This window comes from Rhyacophila brunnea, unplaced genomic scaffold, assembly GCF_057557595.1.
Source record: "Rhyacophila brunnea isolate RB1 unplaced genomic scaffold, BYU_Rbru_1.0 scaffold_18, whole genome shotgun sequence".
Classification (NCBI taxonomy): domain Eukaryota; kingdom Metazoa; phylum Arthropoda; class Insecta; order Trichoptera; family Rhyacophilidae; genus Rhyacophila; species Rhyacophila brunnea.
The window spans coordinates 14,364,062-14,387,547 of NW_028232837.1; the positions used below are offsets into that span (position 1 = coordinate 14,364,062).

The 23,486-nt window shown below is 34.5% G+C and overlaps 1 protein-coding gene across 1 annotated transcript; it reads right to left on the minus strand.

Annotated features, from left to right (window-relative positions):
- Nucleotides 1-529: 529 nt before the first annotated feature.
- On the minus strand, nt 530-23,453 carry Vps16A (vacuolar protein sorting 16). Its single transcript, XM_085945660.1, has 16 exons — nt 23,288-23,453; nt 23,006-23,195; nt 22,307-22,453; nt 21,051-21,177; nt 20,833-20,960; nt 19,781-19,956; nt 18,163-18,409; nt 17,221-17,474; nt 15,644-15,782; nt 13,664-13,798; nt 12,653-12,814; nt 11,454-11,603; nt 7,680-7,749; nt 4,882-5,059; nt 3,457-3,657; nt 530-1,266 (listed from the first exon to the last, which is right to left on the minus strand). Exons 1-16 carry the CDS (start codon nt 23,341-23,343, stop codon nt 1,122-1,124), a joined length of 2,505 nt encoding a protein of 834 aa, XP_085801786.1. The 5' UTR covers nt 23,344-23,453; the 3' UTR covers nt 530-1,121.
- Nucleotides 23,454-23,486: the final 33 nt, after the last annotated feature.

Below are 23,486 nucleotides of genomic sequence, written 5' to 3' on the forward strand. Positions count from 1 at the left end.
GATGTTAACAAATGAGGAGCAAACATTCAAAAAGTGATTTGTCACACATTTTGAAAAATGCCGTTTATTGTCAATTCTGATAGTCCATATTTAAATCTATGAAAGGAAACCAGAATTAGTGTTCAAAGAACCTTTTATCCTATAAAAAAATATAATGCCTTGATTTTCATTCAAATAGTGTTTTGCCCACAAGTTTCATGCAAATCGTGTTTTGTCCAAATTTCAAATCAAAAAATGAACCACTTCCGCGAATTTTGGATTATACAAAATACCAGGTTTAAAATTCTTTCCTTAAACAGTTTTATAATAAAAAAACAATTTTGAGTACAATATGTTTTTCTTGATTATCTCAGCTCAACATCTGTGTGACAAATCACGTTTTGAATGTTTGCTCCTCAAATATTATTTTCGATGTCTCATAACGCAGAGATACATCACAGCATATTTATTGAAGTTATACTTCTTTAGGCGCGTTTGGAAAATCAGATCTGAGTGTATTTTTGGCATGTAACACATAATTAATTTTTTTCACACAAAAATAAACGCTCTCGATTGGATTCGAAACATCGATTGTTCGGTTATCAGCCGAACGCACTACCATTACGCCACAGAATGATACTCCAATCGTGACGATTATATAGTATAATATTATAGTTTAGAATTTTTCCGTTGCCTAGGTAGCGAATTTATTATACAGTATAATATTATAGTTTAGAATTGTTCCGTTGCGTAGGCAGCGAATTTATTATTGTCGGCCATTTGCAATTCCTTACGTAAACAAACTGTTAAGCGTCATAGTGGCAGTTGTTACTTTAAAAATAAAAACAATGGTAAATAATTATATAATTTAGTAATATAAGTTAAAGTGTATATAAATAAACCAACGGCGTTCCAATAAGCGGTCCTTTTTTTTGAGTGTGTAATTTAATAAGATAATTAAGAGCTAGTCGAAGAATCTAGGTTATCACAAGTTTTGTTTTTGTTTTGTTACGCCAAAGAAGTATAACTTCTAACGCGCATACACAAGTCGACACACCGATTTTTATTTATGATTTCAGAGTTGTGTTATGTTGGAATAGATCCGCTGTTACAATATCAGCGATACCACGTTTTTAACTATATCACTTTCGTGCTGGCAATTGCTGCAAGAAATTAGCAATCTTGCTGTGTGTTATAGTTTCTTTGGTCGGGCACTTGCTTTGGACAAAAAGTAAACCACTCTGATCCTTCTGTTCAAAGGCAACCATGGCTGCTTCGTCATAGAATCTAGAAAGCAAAACAAACATTTAACAATAATACTAAAAACATAAGCATGAAGTTCGATAGTTTTGACAGAAAATATGACAAAGTTAGGACGACGCCGAGCAAGAGAAAACGATGCATTAGACTTCACGTAACAGCAGTTGGAAATAATAACGGGAACGATAATTAAATTTACTCTATGTAATTCGTGCACAGTAGAAGAAATAGCAATTCAAATTTAAGTTGTTCGACTACAGTGTAAACAACATTGGACAATAATATTGTAATTTAAAACTTCTCTTTCAACCGACATAACAACTGCTTAATCTACAAACCGGTTAACTGCACTTTTGACCAAAAATGAGATTTTGATGGCATTTTGTTATAAAGCATGTTTTTTACGCTCACACAAAATCTCAAACTCCTAAAACCATAAATGAATGCGTTATCGTTCTTCACACAAAACAGCCAACTGCAGGTGCCAAATTTCCAATGGAAGAACTCCGTTCTTTATATAAATTATCTTTATATATAAAAGGGAAGCTAAAATAGTGTATTATTTTATAGTGCAGCTTATTTGCAAAAGTGTATTTTGGAATTGTTAATTTCCGCTCGAAAGTTAAAGTATTAAGTTTTTCTCCTTCCTGAACAATTTGCCCAAACGGAGTTAGCTGGTTTGAAGATTAAGCAGTCGATATGGGGACACTTCCAAAGGATGTCGTAGAAATTCAGCAATATGCCACATAAGTGTGAGATTCTACTAGGATGACCAAACAGAGCTTGAAAGCGAGTTTTTTTTTTTTTTTCGACCACGTCCGATCCTGATAGGATCATATGGGCCTCCACAGAGTGGAAGTTTGTATTGACAGATTTTTGTTTTTTTACGAGAAATGGATGTCAGCCACTTGCTCAACCTATTAGGTCCATACCCTGACATACACAAATTGAAAAACAATATGTGTACTTGCCAGACCGAGGATTCGAACCTGGGACCTACGGATTTATAGTCCAACGCTTAAGCCGCGCGGCCACCGTGGGTGTAAACAGTAAAAATTGGTTTCCTATATAATTTAGATATGCTATATCTATTATAAATCCTTTTAAATTTAAATGGTTGATCCTGACGAACAAAATTTTTAGGTTATCACTGTGTGTTCTTCTTCCTTCTTGTTGTGGAGGCATTTCTCAGATGATAATGTATTGAAGTATACTGTTAGGTTTATGAATACAAACGCCGCTTTAGATGTATTAAGAAAGGCTCTGTTTAGCTTAAAGCAAATATCGGTTAGAGTTGCAAGCAATATTGGTTACAATATACTAATTTATAGCTGATCTCGTTTTCTATCTCTACTGTATTGAGGCAGCTGGTTGTTCTGCAAGTAACATAAATAATAACATACTTATTGGTTATAGGTATAAAACTCCAAAACTATAAATTGATTCGAAAATTTTGTCTAACACGTTATTAATGCCTAGTAAAATAGCTTTTTAGGCTTCCAAAGTACCACAGAGCATTTTCTATTGTTGAAATCGGACTGTAACATTCAAGCTGAAACGCAGAACGACAAATATTGTCAATCCCTAATTGGCTAAAATAAAAGATCACCCGCCAATCGTGTTCTTGTAACCTTGGCCTTGGGTACTACATGTATGTCTGTACCTTAATATTCATTTTAATGATTGCCATGCATCTACTAATGGAATTTTAAATATTTCAGATGTAAATTACGGGAAATAAAAACAGGTATTACTTAAATGTACTAAAATGAAGCATGTCTGCAGAGGTTACACGTAAATTGCGGGAAAACATGAATTCCAGGCATGTAAAATCATGATTCCACTGAATGTACATCGAAAGCAAGTACAAACTGTTTTATACAATGAAAAAAAACATCAATTATAAATCTAAATAATGTGGAATCTAATATTATTTTATATTATACTATTGTGAATTGAGATTCTAATAAAGTAAATACCATCTCAATAATTAATAATAACTATTTATTCAATGATCTTAGTCAAGTATTCTTTTTTGTAAGATATCTCTTTATCACATGAAAGAATATCAATATACGTCTGTTATCTATGAAGAATACTGTCTCCAACAAAAATCATTCAAAATTCAAATCAAAACAAGTGAACATCTGGAATAAAACTACTGTCAACATATGGTCAACATTTTCCTATAAGAAAAAGTGGTCTGTCATTACTTACCCTGCTTTTACGTAATATTTAACTTTGATGTCATCACGGCACCGTGACAGATATTTCTGAGCCTGCACTCCTTGCCCGTGCTTCAGGCAGATGTCCACAAACGGTTCATAGCCGATTGGAGATTTTTTGGCCTTGGAAAATTTATCCAGCTCCTCCCAATCCTTCAACTCAGCCAGAGTCATGATGCGCAGCCACCAGAATCTAAAGAAAATCCAGTATTAGACTATCAAGTATATTTTTATGAAGAATATTTTATAAAACAGGTCATTCATATCTTGGTAATGGTGCCGCAGATGACCATTATGACCTTTTATAATTTTTATTTTAGATTAAACCAAACCTAACCTTAGTGTGTGATAATGATGGATCGAAATGTATGAAACTATCAAACTTTTAACAATATTGGACCAAAAAGCATCTCCCCTGACAGAAAATAAAAGGTATTTAATATAATTGTCTACATGGAATAAACTGTTTCCGCCAAAAAAAAAAGTTGAATGGTCATGCGGTGATCTGCGGCACTATAACCCATATCTTTGATATATAGTAAAACGATGACATTATCTATGGCAGGCATGTCCAACTTCAAATTAAGTGGACTGTGATTACTGAACTCTCCCATTAAAATTTTTCAACATGAACAAACGTAGATACATATTACATTTAGCTAAGCACAATTAAACAACATCTTCCAAGATCACAAAGAAATATTTAATTTACAATTCGTAATGAAAATAATAAGTTCAGGTCTTCTTTTTGGCACTGTCATTGCACTCATCTCCTTCTATAAAATGAGCCTACTGCACGACGGCAAAGAGAACTACGCTTTAACTTGAAGTGTGGGAATTCTCATCTTCTTTTTCTCTCTCTCCTGCGATAGGCCGTCAATGATGCAATATGAATCAAGTGATACGACGAGGTCACCCGGGCTTCCTCACTGTTAATATTAATTTCTACGTACGCTGGTTAAGAAAATGAAAATGGTTTAATTCATTATAACTGAATGTATACTCTTTTCTACATTTTCACTACTCGATTCCTATCGGCGTATGGTGCGATTAACTAAAATTTATCCCACGATCGACGCGTTGGACATGCCTGATCTATGGTACATAGTATATTGCGATGCTGCTAGAATGCCGCAGGTTTCACACTGTCAAAGGCTCCAAGTGCTGAAGAATGCTGAGAGTGATGGAGCCAAGTCGTGGAGAATGCTGTCAGACAGTCAAATCATCTGGGTCACAATTCTCAGATGAGAGAACCAGAATCATGAAAAATGGAGATAAAACTACTGAAATACAAAAGGATTGTATGATTCTCTTTTACGTATATAGTCCAAACTATTTGGTATTAATATATTTTTCCTTTTGAAAAGCAAATTATTATTTAACACAATGTGAACTTGAGAGATTTAAAATGTCTCACCTCCTTTCGGGCACTTTGTATTCAGTCTTTAGTTTCTCCGCCAATTTCAATTGTCTTTTTATCAGCAGTTTATAAATGGTGTCTTGAAGAGAGGCACCGACGAAGCCATCTCCGTGAGATTCGCTCAGTGTTGCTTGCTGTCTTGCCAGCTTGCGGGTATCTTCGCAGATTGAAATGCCTATTGAGAAGTTATTATTTATAATTTTGAATTAATAGTCTTGTCATATTAGGAGATAAAAATACCTTTCCTGAAAATTATTCCCTCAAAAGGGAGGCTTTGCATATGCATAGTGCTAGTATCTAGTAGTAACATACCAAAACTCAACACTCATACATGCTATGCTACGGCTGCCATCTTATAAAGTGGTATACAATTTTTACTTTTTTAGCTAACAGATTTAAATAAGGGGAATAAAAATACACATTTATAATCAGAAAAAACAATTTGTGTTATATGAGATATAGAGTTACTAAACCCGCTCTAGAGACTTTTTTGAGTTTTGAGTACATACATACATATTACATACGGAAAAGTATAATAAAATGTCAAATCCAATGTATAAGCCGTATTTATTCAAATAAATGCATTTTAATTATCCCACGAGCGGTCTTTGTCAGTCGCCTGACACCTGACAGAGCGGCGTTCGACTCGGAAATTTAAAAAAAAGAGCGGTGTTTGATGTACAGTGGTACATTGTCGACAGGAGATAATAGTTCAGTAGCGGTCCGTATTTATTTTAATTATGTAATATATTTTCGAATTTACTTTGTATAGAAAATATTTTGTAGCCATTCTTACTTACTGGCGGCTGTATAATTTTCGCATTGCACCTACATACTTAACTGTTATATTGGTATGTAATATTTTTTAAAAATAGTGGTATGTACTTGTCTTGAAAATAAAATGCTTTTTGCTGGTACAAAGCATTAATATTTATTTATAATAACAATAACACATTTAATAATATCAATAGCATAAATGAAAAAACCCAGCGGAATTAAGTACTGGTCTTTACCTAACTAATCGCCCAATTACGTGTGACCCAAATTCCATGAATGTAGGAAACCCACCATCACCTACCAACCTATTTATTAAATGTAAAAATAAAATGATAATATTTCTAAGCAATATTATATATTATAATCTACTTAGGTATATTAGATATTTTATAGCATTAAATTCAGAAAACCAAATCCGACAAATAAAAGTCCACTTTTTATATACAAATGGGTAATAAGTAAACGTGGGATTTCTGAAATTTATTGCAAAAACGTATTATAAAAATAACGGTATTTCCACAAGATAGCACAGCATTGTTAACTATGTATCGTTATTAAAACTAATCTACAAGTACGATATATTAATAAACATAGGTAATTGAATTAAAATTCATTATCATTCATATTAACGAATGAGACAATTTTATAACGAAAACAAGAATATCATTTTTTGTCAGGGGGGATGCAAAAATATAACCTAACGTAACATAACCTACCTACTAAATCTATCATTTGTATAGTAAAAATTATCAAACAAAAAGCATTTCCCCGACAGAAAATAGTTATCCTTTAATTATATTTTTGACACAAACCAAATAATGTTATAAACGTGTACTTGAGATTCTTATGATAGTTTATTATACCACACAGAATACTAAATTTAAATGACAACAAAAAAAAAACACGTGAAACTACAAAATAATATGAGATACCACTGGATTATTCATAACAATACAGCAAAATACAGTCAATTTTTAAATACGTTTCTTGGCGTAACATGTTACATTTCCACACAGCTGGATTTCTCAAACGCTTTCTTGATTGTCCTAGTTGAGATTCCGTCACACTAACTATGGAAACATTCATTATTAAAAATAAAAAATACTAAAATAGAGCAAAATTACGACTTTCCTCACTTAACGTTTTGACGGTTTGTATGGAGATTAAAGCATTCGTGAAGAGTCATTATTTAAATCGCGGCGTCTGATTGGCCGGTTACGCAGAGCGGGTTTTAGCAGAACAAATTTATTTTCAGAGCGGATTTAGACCGTCACCTCGATATCTATTTTGATTTTTTGAAGAAACAGAGGAATTTAAAACTCTCACCTAGAACAGAAGATAGATCTTACGAAAGAGCTCCTGCGTACATTCATAACTATTTTTTTTGAAAAATCGCCCAGAGCGGATTTGTAGCTCTACGCCTCATATCTGCAACGGTTGCCGATTTTTAGGTCATGCAACAACAGGATACAAGTTTTTTTTAAAACACAGAACTGTGTCGTAACTTAGGCCATTACAGGGACAGATGCATTGATTTATGATTATAGGGTATAGACCTTTAGTTAAATTCATTTAGATTTGACGCATACATAATTTCTGAAAGTTCGTAAAGCATTTGGGGCATTCATTGGTTGGTATATTAGTATTAGACGGTATGCAGCTAATATGGAGTGGTTTTCAGTCAATGAAGATATTATGATGCAGTTAGCCCTAACTGAAGGTGGGCAATGTACAATTTTCGGTTGTAAAGGCGTCTCCATAAACACAGTGAACAAATCAAATCAAATCTTTGGTCGAGTCGAAAACTTGTCCGGTATTAAATGGCTACTCTAAGGTCATATTTCACATCTCTCGGGAAGGATAATGCAATCGAGCGATCATGAATGCTATGTTGGATGACGCACATACAGTTCTCATTAGTACGCCGAAGCAGAGACTGATATTGGTCGTTGAAGTAGTAACTTATTTTCTACAAATAGAAACTTAGTAATGACAGATTCAAATTAGAAAAAAATTACCTAATTCCATTTTTCCCTTTTTATACGCTTCTTGGGCTGAGTTCAAGAAAGGGTCGAATGATCCAGAATCCTGTAAAAATAATAGTTATTTTACAATTAATCAACAATGTTTTAATGTAAACACTACAGTAAAACGTCGTTAGTAAGAACACCGATAATTCGAAATTCGCCAAAAAGATTCGAAAAAAAGTCCCTTGAACATTATTTTCATTTAAAACCATACCTTTAATTCAAATTGCGTAATTTGAAATGATTTCAGAGTCCTGGCATATAAAAATATTCAATAAATCGTAATAAAGTACACTATTTCATGGGCCAATCATTGAAAATTGTGACAGACTTTTCTTAAAACATCAAAAATTACTTATTTTATGAAGTTAATAAAAATAATCCTAACATTTTATGACCCATTTCGGTAGGCACATCTATGATCGGAAACAAAATTAATGAAAATCAAAATTTTATTTTTTTCAGAATTTTAATATTTTTCCCCACACATTTCGTAATTCAAAATTCGATTTTTTTTTTCGATTTTCGGTCCCATGCAATTCGTATTAACGAAGTTTTACTGTATTCACTCATGAGTCACATAAATTTGAACATTATTCATTTGTATCTCGGTCATATGAGTCACAATAATTAACAAATGCACTCACGTAAAACGCTCGGACTTGCTTCTGTCTTCAGAGTGTTCAGTAAGTACTGTCTAACTGGCTACTATCTTTAGAGTATTGGTACGGTAATACAAAATATAATTAGAAATTTGTAAAAAAAGTAGTCTCATACATATTTGCTATTTATTTAGGATTCTGTGTCGTGAATGAAAAATATCCCACTATTCACACAGAGAATTAGCACATATACAAACTATTTGTAATGGCATCTTGCCGACTTTATCATTACAATCTAGTTGACATTCACAAAACACATGTAATTTAATGCATTGATGCACATAGGGTTGACTCAACATTGTTCGTTGGAAAAAAACAGCCACCTTGTTGTTTTTTATTATAATTCATACAGGTACTGCTGCCAGTCTGGCAAAACGCATTAAATATAGAATAGTGACACGAACTAAAACACCGACCTTCAGTTGGTGTTTGAAAAAGAGTATAGTTTAACGACATAACTATACAAATCTAGCCTTGTAGTCAATTCTGCCACTAAATACTGGTACGATAACCTCACGACTAAGTAGAAATGAAATGTGTACAAGTCCCATAGTTCTTGCTGACAAGTCAAAAACAACTTCTCAGTATAAACTATGGAAGAAGAAGAATTAAAGTCGGTCAAAAGACCATGAAGAAGCAGCACATAAGGATAATCGTTTAGTAGCTATGAATAAATATTTTAATGTTAACGATATTAATAAATGTAAAGGAAAATTTTATGTAAAATTTTCAGTTCAGAAATCGAGAGATCTCATATGAAATTGTAACGCTTTGATTACAGACCTTCATACATAATATGTATTATCATACGTAATATATATCATAATAATATATATCATATTATGATTTGGGAAATTTCTTCTCGGTCATTTTGAAATGTAAATTGCTTGGTTAATGACCATTAAAATAAGAAAATAAATGTTCGCCTGAAACTTGATAAGTACATGCGTAATTAAGCTTTGTACGAGTATTGGAAATGTATAAAAATAGAATTATTAATACTTATAAATTCCCGTAAAAATAAAGAATAAAAACTTATACCTATAAAATTAGGTTAAGGTAAAGTTAAGCTACTATTATAAAAATATAAATATTGTAAACGCGTATTCATGTTAATATATGCGTACTTTTAAAATACAGATTTCAAATGTTAACTCAGAAATTCTAATAAATATTACGAAAGCAATTAGCAGAATATCTCGAGATGTTAGCTTGGATGGGTTTTTACCTACAAGTAATGATAATTCTCGATCGCACTCAGAATAAATAAATAAACAAGATAAAAAAATTCAATACAACTCGTGACCTTGAAATTTTGAATATTGAAATGTAATATTATGCTAGTGTTATGGGAGAAAAATAAATTGAAGGTCACATTTAAATTGCAATATTAAACTCAATTAAATAGGCAGATAAATTAAAGGGTGCATACAACTGTCATCCCTTTTAATTTAGGACGTATACTACTGTCTAGATAAGCAGCAGGTATATCATGATACTATCATTTTCGTGTTAATTTTCAGCTCAAGGGGCAATATTGAATGAGAAAGTTGTACCACAACAGATTACTTTTCTTAAATCTAGATAAATTTTCATTGGTTTAGAATGGCTCAGGGTGGTGGTAAGACACCATGCACAAATTTAGGTGGGGGTGACGTCTTTTGCACAGTCATTTTAGAATAATGATCGCCATCCCCTTATTTCGCATACAAATACCTACTGCGATAGCTTGTTGGAAAGGTAAAAACTTTTCCTTTCATTTAGATGTATAAAAATATACAAAATCGACTGTTTTAAATTCGTCATCCCAACTCCGTAATTACGATGTTTGTTCCGGAGGTTATCGAAATAACTCCAATAGATACACAGTTTTGTGAAAATAATGTAAAGTAAATTCGGTTCGATTATAACGGAAGTTGTTCCCATAAGAAAGGTGTCATAGATAAAAGATATATCTAAGTTTATCTTTTGTGCGAAAGGGACAGATTTGCTATCCCTTACGGACTGTTTCCTACTGGACCTCGATCCAGAGGGTATAAAAAGAGGCGTCTTTTCTGTAGAAACAACAGTCCACCAGTTCAACGATTCTTCAGATCTTCTAGCAGCAGTAGCGGGACATGGTTCCCAGTAGCATTCGCGAAACGTCGCATAGCAAGTCCTCTACCGAGAGGCGATTAGTACCGCGAAAAACGGCTTGCTGAAAAAGTTGGGCGTGCTCACGTGCGATGCAGAAACTGTGAAAGTATATTCGTCTATGGGCGAAATACTGAAATCGGACTGTCTGACCCGCAGTACTGATTAAGCTTGCAGCTGCGAGCCCCGCTCCCCGCGCACCTCTTCGTCAACTCGAGCAAATTCTATCGGAAATAGTATTGTGAAAAATCAAGTACCTACCGCGGTGAATGATAATATTATTGGACATTGGATATATCGGTGCGCGGGCGAGCTTATTACATGCTTAAATAATATTGATATTTTCATATAATATACATAAATTATTTATGTAGGATTATAATATTACATTTTTCTCAATTTCCTTGGGGGTGCTGCAGTTCTGCAGTGCATATGGACGAGCCGCCACTGGTAATAACATCTTTTTCATACACGAGGTTGAGAAATATTCTTTCAATAATCAAATTATTGAACATCGATATATATCGATGTTTTCATTCTATCGAATCAATCGTGACTGTGTGTGCAATTAGGAAAGCAATTTTGTTTTCTGAGTTTAGATTATGTTGGTTTTGCATCGAATGTCTGTGTGCAATATGCCTTGTGCTTTATGTATTACTTTGTTACTACATTAATGAAATAGTAACGGCACCTACTGAAATAAATGTAAATCAATTTGATGTCATATTATATGAAAATATTGCATTACATACGTCATAATGGCCAAAAATGTTTCCGGGAGATCAAATTCAATCTAACTATTGTATCGTTACTTGTAGTGTGCATCAACCAGTAAACAAACTAAAATTTCATTCGAATAATCTTTTAATTCAATCCATGACAGCTCCATGATCTGATTCTGCCAGCCTTTATAGAAGTATGTATCAGAAACAAATGAAATCGGTGGATAGAAAATTACTATTTTGATCACCTTTCCCTCTAAAGCATCCTTAATGTAAGTGGCTGCCTGACCATGATGGTCATCTTCTTGTTTGTAGATATTCCGCAACGCGTCTCTGCTGTGTTCACCGCAATATTTTATGTACAAGTTTAGTGCTATGGGGAAGTTATGGATTTGCATCTAGAAAAAGAAATGCACACATTAACATAGAAATCAGTGGCAATTTTCAGATACAACAACTAAACAATAGAGTAGAATGAACTGTTCGGTACAATAATCAGAGCTTGTGATTTGTCGAGACATTTTGCGATTCTCAAATTCAAGAATATTTGATTCATAGAATTCGAGATTAGTTTATTAATTTCTCGAGATCTTGAGAGTAATTATTCTCAATAAATTTTATTATAATGTATTACATACATGAGAGTTTTTTCTGAATTCCCGGCAAAAAAAATTATCCACTAAAATTAGAAATTTCACCCAGCGACCTGCGAATTTAGGGAAATTTTCTGTTCAGAATCAAAATCGAGCGATTTTTTTTACGCGTCTTCCGAAAATAAACGAAATCCGTTTGACTGAGAGACTTCTTCTTTTGGCAATGCTGCTTCTGAATATAATTTTTAATTACTCTTATTGGTGATAACTCCTGAGAAATGAGAATCTCGAAATTCTTCTGGAGAAATGAGAATCAATTTTTCTCATTATTTCTCCAGATGATAAATCTCCATCACAAAGCTCTAGGTACAGCATAACTATTATATACAATAGAACTGTTAGGTACTGGCTACAACTGAGTGGTTCAGAACGGAATTTAGCCGTAACATCTTACCCACTTCCTACAGATACCGTTCATAGAAATGACAGAATCATAGAAATCTCGTCAGTAGTGTTTTGGTCTCAGCGGTGTTTTGGTGATACTAATAATAGCATGTATTCCTCACAGCAGCAAAGATGCAATGTCTCTGGTACATATTGCTTTGCAGCGTGCGAACATATAAATCATTTCATCTCCATGCCTGATGTCTGTGATAAGGGAAGCGTTGTATGTATGCTGCATTAAAATTTTCTTATCACCTTAAGAAAAAGGCCATTGAAGCATGTGAATCTATTAGTATGACCATGCATCGGCACATTCTAAAAAGATTCGAATGTTCGGCGGCCAAAGTGGACATTTTAGAAACCTGCTTCTGAATTCAATTGTAATAAATCTTTATTGCAATGAAACATACCATAAAATTTTTAGTGCCCATTTTCTCTTTCAAATGCAGCAGGACGATGTAGATTAAATCGGTGTCTCCACTTTGGATAGCTTTTAGTAACGCCGCCGTCTGCTCGCCAAGTTTCAATAGCAACGGAACTTGCTTCGATGCCAAAGGCTCGTACTCTAGAATCTGTAAAAAATTCATCAGGTCAATTAGATAACAACTATGGTCAAAATACAATTTTATACACCTTGGCTTCATCTATATACAACAGGCGCACACTTTTGGTGGGCCCATTTTGAAAAAAATATCCATAATTTTTTTATTAATCTTTAAGGCGGCAGGAGGGGGCGGGGCGGAGTTGAGAAAATCTAGCAGATGCGATTGGATTCCACATTTACTCCGCCTAGTACTTATAGTTTCTCGTCGTTTCAACCGCAGTACCGCAATTTTCTAGATACATTCCCCATACCCAGACACCATGCACTTTGAATCTAGCGATACACACCCGGGCTGCAGATATGGCTACGAGTTTTTGTAAGCTGCCGTATCCAAAAGTAGTTATTGAATGCGCGTGGCTCAACAGTCATAATAGGACTGTGAGTGTCCATATGCCGTATCGGAATATTAATTGGGTGCCCCAGATAGTTGCACTAATTTAAGAGTGACACAGATCTTCGAGTAGGCACAGTTCTTGCATGTCGTAGAATGCCGAGAGGAGTGGGCCAGCTGTTCGTAGACTGTTTGACAGTTAAATAATCCCGGTCACGATCGTTGAATGAAAAACAAGAAGTACCGTATATTCCATTTACCTAAATATTTTGTACTTTTTTCTGTTTCTGGGAGCGGTCCAGGGCTGCTATAGAAGAAAGTTTTTTCAACATACATATGTATTTGGTAGTAACCTTTTTTAGCTTCATTTTCATAATAATATTATAATTTAGACTTACATCATTTAGAGAATTTCTTTTACTTTTTCAGTTATAACCATATATATTTATACAGAGTTGCTTTAATTTAAATATCACTAAAGATTACCTTTATAGCTAGAGGTTCCCTTCCTTTATCGGCAGCCTTCAAAGCGATATCTGTATATGACACGCCGGGCACATTTCGAAGTTTATCGGCTATTTCTCTGGCTACACTTTCATTGTCTAGGTGGGGTTGGGTTACCTGCGAAAAAAGAAAATATGTAGAATTTATCTCACCATCGTTTTTAGGGGTAAGAATGTCTAATCCTCAACCCCCGTACCTGTTATTTCTGTGCAGTAATAATGGAATTAATTGTTAAAAAATAAACAATCCATCTGTGTACGTATGTGAGAGTTTTAATATCTCAGGAGAACAAAAATAATGGGAAGAGGGTTGTCTTTTGGGTGGAGCTGTAAAAAGGTTTATTAATCCTTTCTGTGCGGCAATTAGTTAATTAGTGTAATTAACATACAATTAGGGCGTGTAAGCGAGCTTGCGGTAGTTAAACGGATAAATATTAACGTATAACTTTCAATAGTTGCGTACATAACATAATGAGTTTATCATGTAAACGAAACGTGCATTCAATATCGGTAATATTTGAAAACATTCACGCGGACTTAGTTTTTTTTTGAGTTTTATGGTTTGGTCATTAAGTTGTAAACCGAAATGGGCTTTAAAACATTGTTCCATGGCGACTGGGTTTTACATATTATCTATCTTATTAATGTGTTGTGTGTAAATAATAATCATCATCAAAATCGAACACGCAAGGCAATGGCTTCTTACATCACGGGTATTAGGATCGATTCCCGGAGAGGTCACAATACATACGACTATAAAGAAGAGAGTAAAACATATGTACCTAACATAAGACTAAGACTAATGCAAGACATTTAGAAGGTCAATACACCTGTTAACATATTTTGATCCACATTTATGGATGATATATTTGCCATCGCAAAATACAGTGGCGGTTTCTCATACCGCAGATGACGTGGTCTTTTGACTTAATGGTATGTAGAAAATTAATAACAAATATATATGTATATATAACACACCCACGGTGGCCGTGCGGCTTAGGCGTTGGACTATAATGCTGTGGGTCTCAGGTTCGAATCCTGGGTCTGACAAGTACACATATTGCTTTTCAATTTGTGTATGAGTCAGAATATGGACCTAATAGGTTGAGCAAGTGGCTGACATTCATTTCTCGCAAAAAAATCTGTCAATACAAACCTTCACTCTGTGGAGGCCCATATGATCCTATTAGGATCGGACATGGTCGAAAGAATATATATATAGCATGAAAGTACGTATGTTGAACTAATATATTTTCTTAAAACCTGACATTTTGATGCCGTGATTGATGCATTTAGTTTACCAATAATTATGGATTATACCTTAACATTGTTTATTAATTGTTCTTTATTTAATAGGTTATATTTAGTGACATTTCTCATAATATGCTAATTTTATTAAACTCTCCAACACATTACCTAGTTCCATATTTACAGGTAATGACAATTTAATGCGATAACTCAGTGAGTATTTTTTATTGTATTTACAACACTTCAAATATTCAAAAATTGTTTTTATATTTTTACTTTATTTAGTAGGTAATAATATTATGACCCTATTTTATTGTATTAAATTATTATATAAATGAGAATTAACTGTATTTCTTGTGAGTGTGCATTTACCATTAGTGGGTGCGGATAGTACCTTAAAATTCCGAAAGGCGAAACCCTGGTCGCAAATAACGACTCAAACGGAATAGTACAAAACTTAAAAAAAATTTGGGCGTTTCTGTGATGTTTCACAACTATAATAATTGTGGACTTGCAGACTATTGCAATGTTAAAAGATTTAATATAATTTTTGGCACACCAATTCTTCGCTTCCTCCAGAAACTTAAAATATTAACCGAAAAGTAAACCAATTCACACTTTATCCTTTTAACTCTCACCTTTAACCAAGTTGATATCACATTACATGGCGTTCTCTGCCATGGAAACTGGAGTAAGCGAAATATGTAATGTTTACCTTGTAGCATGCCCAATGAGCCAAGACTCTGGTGTGTCCTTCGGTAAGTCGTAGATACGTGGCGATATGTTTGGCGAGGCAGTGAAGTCTTCTCCACACGAGTCTATCCAATAGAATTCTTTCACCTAAATGCTGAACTCTGAGTTGAAGAGTTAAGGCAAATAAACATTGTTGCAGGTGAGATTACTTCATAAAAGAAAAACATTATATTATGATCTATTGTCCGGCAACTTCATCTTGGCTACGTGGCAAATCTGTGAACTACGTACAGCTAATCGAACTTCCGGTTTCAAATTAGGAACGCCCCCAAATTTTTCATTACATTTTTGACATTTCGTATTGGACGCATCTATCAATTTACGTAATTTGAAGCTTTTTATATTCAAAAGATGTCTAACACAATACGAAATGATGTTCGAATTATTATCAGTAAACTTTTCATTTATTGCGAAGAAGAAAAAGAGTCGTATTTAAAAGGCGAGCCTATACAATACTTTCAACAAGCCCATTTTACGGGTTCCTGTCATGTCAGGTATGTCAAAATTCAGTGTTGTAATACTAGAAATATTTCCCCAAATACTGGAAATTATGTTTGTATATTATAAAGTATATTATTTAATTAATAAATACCTGCAGCAATATTATCAGTTAATGTGGGTTCAATGATACATATCCTTCCAAATTCAATAATTACGCTGTAATAATTAACCTAATATAATAGTAATAATTAAGAGGTGAAATTATTTGAAAAAAAAATTCTATTGATATTTATTGAACAATAATTAGACTTATAAATTAATGTACTTATAAACTTACTGAGAATAGAATTGATATAAACTTAAAACCTAATTTCGCGGGATATGTTTTCTCAAAAAATGACAACACTGTGAAATATTCTATACGCGATAAGAGCGACTTCCTGTTGTTGCCTAAATAATGTTGTCGTACAGTACTATAATCTACTTTGTGTAAAAGTATATGCAATCCAAAAGTCAGAAATACTATGATTTATTAAAAAAAAATATTGGGTATGGTGGAGACAACTTATTTCTGCTGTCGCTGTGACGTTTGTATTAGATTACAAACAAGATCAAACTTGCACATCAGTCTAGCATCGAGTGCAAATTTTGTAGAGAAGTATTCACGGTGAACTGCGTTTGCTGTTGTGCAAAGTTGCAATGGCATATTAAAATAATATGAAAAATGTACATACACTTTATATCATCTTTGTTATAAATCTTCATATTATATCACAGCTCTACCCCCCTTATCACATATGGATGGGCTCTTATTATAGATATAACGTAGAATTTAGATTGATTTTGGCTTGACTTTTCTACCTCTTTCAGGTGGAAATAGGCAGGGCAGCTTTACCTAGCTTGTTTCCAAGATTTTGGTACAATGTGTAGGTACTTATTAACAATCAACAGACTCACCCATCCCACTAATTTTTATTGTGCCATGAAATGCAAGAATTTGAAAATAAATTGTTGCATTCTAAATGCAAATCTTATTATGTACTTGATATTTTTTTCATTATCACATCGTAAGGACTACATTATTAAATCAAAGGATACTGTAGGTATGTGAGTGGCATTGCAACTTTGGGGTCCCGCACCGCGTTCAAGACTCTCAACCAGCGGCATGTGTGCACGTAGTGGTCAGGATTGTGGTCCGGCACAAAGCCCTTTCCAAATTGGGCAGCTCTTATGAGCATCTTCTGTATTTCAGGATCAAACTCGAAAGCGGCAGCGTCTATGCACTGCTGGACGGCGGTGGCCAATTGGGTCTTGACGAGACAGATGTATTCATCGGCTCTATGGCTGCGTTTCTGAAAGGTTATGAAAATTGTAAATGTGACAATAGTCGTGTTTGAGTTTCGAAAATTTCATAGTATCTTATGAATAGCAAGTACAGGTATTGCGAGTATTGCGAATTCGTTATATCACCATTTTTATAAAACATTTTTGCTTCAAACTTGTTTTAACATGTGCCACATACCAGGAATCGTCACAATGAGTGGAATCACGTGTGTACAATCTTTCTCGCTCGCTTACATATAATACAGAAATAAATAATTTTGCATCCTATGAAGAGCCAAGTATTATTATAGCAAAAAGATACATATTGATTGAGACTTTCACGGTTCGTTCTTATTGCATTTGGTTTTAGGACTGTCTCCAATTGCATCCTTTCAACAAATTTGAGCTTGTTGCAGAGGTCACTCTCAATAGATGCATGCGACCAATCATCATAATATATAAGGTGAAGATGCGGCAATGGACTTGGCTTGGTCACATACTGCAGATGCCTTAAGAGCCTCAACCTGGTAAACCTTTTCTTTAAACAGCCTGTATTCCCACCCCCTGGAAGGCCACTGAATACCATCCAAAAGCTGCATACTGCAGGGCTAAAGGTGGTATCCAAATGCTCCACCCAACGAGCAGACATGAACAAAAAAGAAAATAAATCCTGCCAACTGAAAACAAATCAGGCCATTGAACAAAAGAAATACAAACCTGAAATTGTTTGGAAGCTTCTAGCAAGTAAGATCCTGGTTCTGTACTGTTTATTCTAAATATCTTCTGCACAACGGCAGGGACCTTCTGAATAAGCTCGTGGTTCAATCCCGATATGACTCGGACACAGTCCATCTCGGGTATCAGATGGATCGGATAGTCATAGGAGTAGCGGATACTCTTTCCCGATTTGCTAAGAATCACCAAGACATTGTCCCAATGGCCTATCACGGCTTCGGTGCCACACCTGTAAAACATACGAAAAATATATTGTTTATTATGATAATTTAATCTGGAGAAAGTATAGGAAGAGCTTTATTAATTTAATTAAATAAAATGCAAATTTTTATAGTGCTTTGTCCACTTTAATTAATTATATCTGGACCAGTTTCGTCCGCCTCAGAGGGACATTTTCAACTAATAAATAAAAGTGGAAAAAGTACTATAAAAATTTGCATTTTATTAAATTAAATTAATAATACAATGCATTTCCACCATGAATTGACAGTTAACACGATAAAAGAAATTTAGGAAGAGCTTTCTTAAAGTGGGAATTAAGGAGATTGAACTACTATAATAGAGAGAGTAATACAAACTTTTTGCTTTATAGTGATTCCAGAATTATTTTAGTATGGTTGAATTGGTTACTAAAGAAAAAAATTATATCCTCTGCATTGAGCTATTTTGATGTTTATTAATGGTCAATGTATTGCATTTGGCTGTCTATATAAAATTGATGAAGAAGTGCATTTAAATAAGTATTTTAAGTTAAATTGTGTATTCGAATGTATGTTTGATAGATCAATATGTGAGATGCATGAAATACCAAATTGAAGTCGAATTTAATTGTATACTATCTAATCCTATGAATTTAAGCCGGCTCTCACATCAACATTCGCCGTATGTCGAATTCGTCGATCTGACGTCATCGTTATCTACGAAACAAAAGTTGTCAAATGGTCAAAACCTCCGCAGATTAGTCGAATGCGACTGAACAAATGCGACAGGTCGACTATCACTGTCGGGTTGCACTGTCGCGAGCGCCGAGAATATGCCAGCCCGCGCTTGCACAAAGCGTTCGATGCGGCCATTTGTAACTAGACATCAGTGCGCACGCGCCGGTCACAGGGTGCTGGATGAGATCTGCTGCGATAAATGATGCACTGTGCATGGATGTATGCCTAATTGACGGATGAATCCAATATTTTCTACTTAAAATTCTGCGGTACTAATACATATTAATCGCTGTTTCAGCATCCGATGACATATTTGTGTAATGGCGCTGGCCAGAGTATTTATTATTTTGACATTTTGAGACACGAGTGTCGCTAGTAGATGTGCCAGTTTGTCATATACAACACTGGTTCGCCGGTCTCAGTTCCTCGGTCGCGGCGCACGAGGCGAATTCTGATGTGAGAGCCGGCTAAATATTCAAGGCTTCTTTTGGCAACATCTGTATATATAATCAAGTAGGTATGTAATTAACTGATTGGGTGAAGCTAAAGTTATAGTGGAAGTGCGAAGTTCTCTTGTCGCTTGTAGACAACTTAATCAGTAGACCAGAGGTGTGTAGAATAAAGTTTTTTCTATGTTTTTTAAACATAGAAAGAATACTAACCATACAATCTGTTTTGGATGCTTCATGTATTCTGTATCGATTTCACAATATTTTGTTCGCAGGTCTGATGATCCCATCCAAAGGAAGCCAGAGTCTGTAAACAGCGCAACATGGCGGCCATTTTGTGATGCAACTATTTTCAAAATGGCTGTGTAAGGGTTTGTTATGTCAGCTTTCTGAAAAATAAATTTATTTCATTTAAACTAGTTATTCTAAAGTGGGTGATGCCGACAAGTAAACCTCTACCTTTGGCCCTGAATTGTGATAAAAAAAAATCTCAGAATGTATATAGTCAAACAATTTTAAACTTATTATTTTGGTATGAAGCGGGACTCAAACCTGCATCCATTGGAATCTGGCCACCCCATACTGGTATTTTAAAAATCTTACATTTTTAAATTTTGTGTATATCAGTATTGAATATTAATACAGTCGGACTCGGTTATTACGATCTCGGACATAGCGAGATCTTGGATGTAACGAGGAAACATTCGATGACATTTTGGTTTATGTTTTTCTCCATAGATTTATTCACTGTTACAACGAGCAACTTATCGGATATACCGAGCTAAAATACTGTTAATGTGTCAATCGTTTAAAAACATTTTGACCCTCAGCAATAAAATCCGATTGGACAGGATGCCGCCGGGGACGGATTACGTTTATGACACTAGTTAAGTGTCAAAGTACCTATCTAATTGTTGTTTTCGCCGACAATAATAAAAAAATATCCACGCATATGGTTGAAAAATCCCAGGTTTGTGAAGTCCGAAGGTACCTACCAGCGTTCATTTACAATAAACAATTTCTTTTGTAGTTTATGAAGGCCATGTTTGTTTCGGGGATTTTTACGATGGTTTTCAGATTTTTTTTTTCGAATTTTTTTGTTATGTGACCGCTATTTAAAAATACTTATTCTCTGATATAATGAGTACCGCTTATAACGAGCAAATTCAGTCGGTGCCATCTTTCTCGTAATAACCAAGTTCGACTGTATATTTTTAATTATATAAGAAAATGGAAGGTAAATAATGTATATATATATATATTACTAAAGGTGTAGCCTGCGCCTCTCCAAGTTGACAGCGGAAAACCTCTTTGTTTCGGCAAACCAATAAGCCGCTTACTTGTGAAGTACTGCTTAAAACACACCAGCATGCAGCAGGTTTATCCGATGGCCCTGGGATAAAAAAAAAAAACAATTGACTCCTTTCACAGTGACAATATTATATTGATTCAAAATGTTGTCTAAGAAATATGGATTGCTCACTTGGTAAGTCAGGCAAAAATCTGACTTTGGGTTCTGCTACATTTTGGACCAGGAACATTCTATTGGAAGCTGTCATTATGGCTATTCCAGTGCCGTGTGGACTTGGGAAGAGCTTGGCGCTATAAACCTGTGATAAATGAATGGCTCAGTACTTATATTAGAATACAATGAATACATAATAATATATAATTATATAAGGGTACAGAGTGCAGGCCGATACTGATTCTTAACGCCTTTGCATGTTGTATCAACATGAGATTGGTAGGTAATTGTCAGGGAGGAGGCAGTTTATGACAAGACTACTAGGTGACACGACATACAATCATGGAGTTGTCCAGTGATTAAATTGGTACATTTAGTATTCAATTCAAATTGGTACCTGAAAGCGTTTCGTTCCAAACTGAATCGGTAACAGAAAGGGAAAATCCATTCTGATAAAACGTGATAACTCACTGTGTGCGGTATCCGTTGCCTGCCGCCAATGAGATCACTCTCATTTCAGGTCAATTTTGAACTTCAGAATCTGAATCGATCTGCATTTTGTCCATATGTTTACAGGTGAAAAACAAAACTAACTAGGTAACCAGGGCACACAAAAAAATGGAAGGTGGGTTTTCATCTAGGTGAATTGTAACAAGTTTTAAATCTTGAGTGTATACATTACATTACATGAATGTTATTTTCAATAGTTGCATCTGTATGATGATATGCATTAAAGTTTGACATGTAAACAAAACGTTGCATTTAATATTGGAAGACACTTTGTACGCTGTGTTTCTTGCATTTTATGGCTTGACTGTCATAAAGTTATAAGCGAAGAATTCGGCTTCAAAACATTGGTCCATGGCGACTCTTTTTCACATTTCTATATTATTAATCCGTTCTGTGCAAGTAATGATTGATGAAAATAAGAGTTTGAAATAAGGAACCATTGTAAGTGAAATTAACCTGGGTCCCAAAAAAGGCCTGGACTTGTCAAATAGGTCTTTTTTTAGATTGCTACGAATTAAAAATCATTTAAGGAACACCATCATCATCATCGGTATTCATATAATTAATGTTTTTGAAGCCCCCAGATAATATATAATACAATAATCGAGGGCTTCTTTAAATGAAGAATTTTGGAATTTTTATTTAATTTGTAAATTGATGAGGGAAAAATTAATTTTAGATTATACTTACATACTTAATAATAATAGATATTAAACACTTCAAATCAAAATTATAAATTGATTATGTTAATAATTATCATTTACCTTGGTGTCTCTGGCTTCTTGACCCATACTGAATGTGCGATCATAGACACCAAACATATCATAGACTAGAACGTCTCCACTTTCCTGGATGCACAGCAATTGCTCACCATCCGACCATCCTAGGTGAACTATAACACCACTATTCCACTGGAATAAAACAGAGAATAATCAATGGACACAATAATGGCATGTCTAACAAATTGACCATAGTCATGTATATATAAGTAATTAATAATAATTATGAAATCCACCACTGCAAAATATATCATCATCAGCCGGGGTCACGCACTACTGGATGAAGGACTCTCCTACCTCCTTCCACTCATCTTGGTCGCTAGTCTTTGCCGAGTGGCTTGTCTGGCACATTACCATTTTACCAGTTTGACAAATTCTGTCACATCGTATACTTTTAACAGCCGCCTTATTCATTCTTGTATTTCTTGGTCTTCTACATTGTGCCCAACATGCATTTAGACTAAGGGTCTGTTTCACATGCATGTGTGAACTCTGGTAACACATATTAGTAAATTAGTTGAACACTATGCTTAAGGCACAATAGAGGGTCGCATTTAAAGAGGGCGCCCAATTGCGTTTTATGCCAGTTTGGAATACTACTGATTATTTCCCATGGAATATGTTTGCATGAAAGTGTTAGAAGAATTAAAAAGTTTCATATGTAGTCAAAATATTATTACTTACGACAATATTCGACATGTGAGTCCCAGCGCAATTGTAAATATGAATCACAGGCTTAGTTTGTCCAACAACCCGTACCAACTGTTTTCGGTCTCTAATTAGGGCTATAGAGCCGCCATACGGGGCCCCACTTATAAACATACCATCTAAGCCACTTTCTATGGACCAGTTCATACTGTACAGGTCGAATTTCCTATAAAAAATCACACATATCATAAAACATCTTATTCTGAATTATGTTCCTCTTTCATCTCTTCGTGATATAAACATCATGAATACACCTACCGATAGTACGTGTCTTTGTCCAAATAAAACCAATCAGCAATTATAATAGCCGACATTTTGGGATATTATTTTATTTCGTCTTCTTTAAAATGATAATATGAAACAGAACAACAACATTTCAGTGATGTCAGAAATGACAGATAAGTTTTTGGTCCATTTCCATTCTAAAGTATATTAGTCTATGGTCCATCCAGTCGGT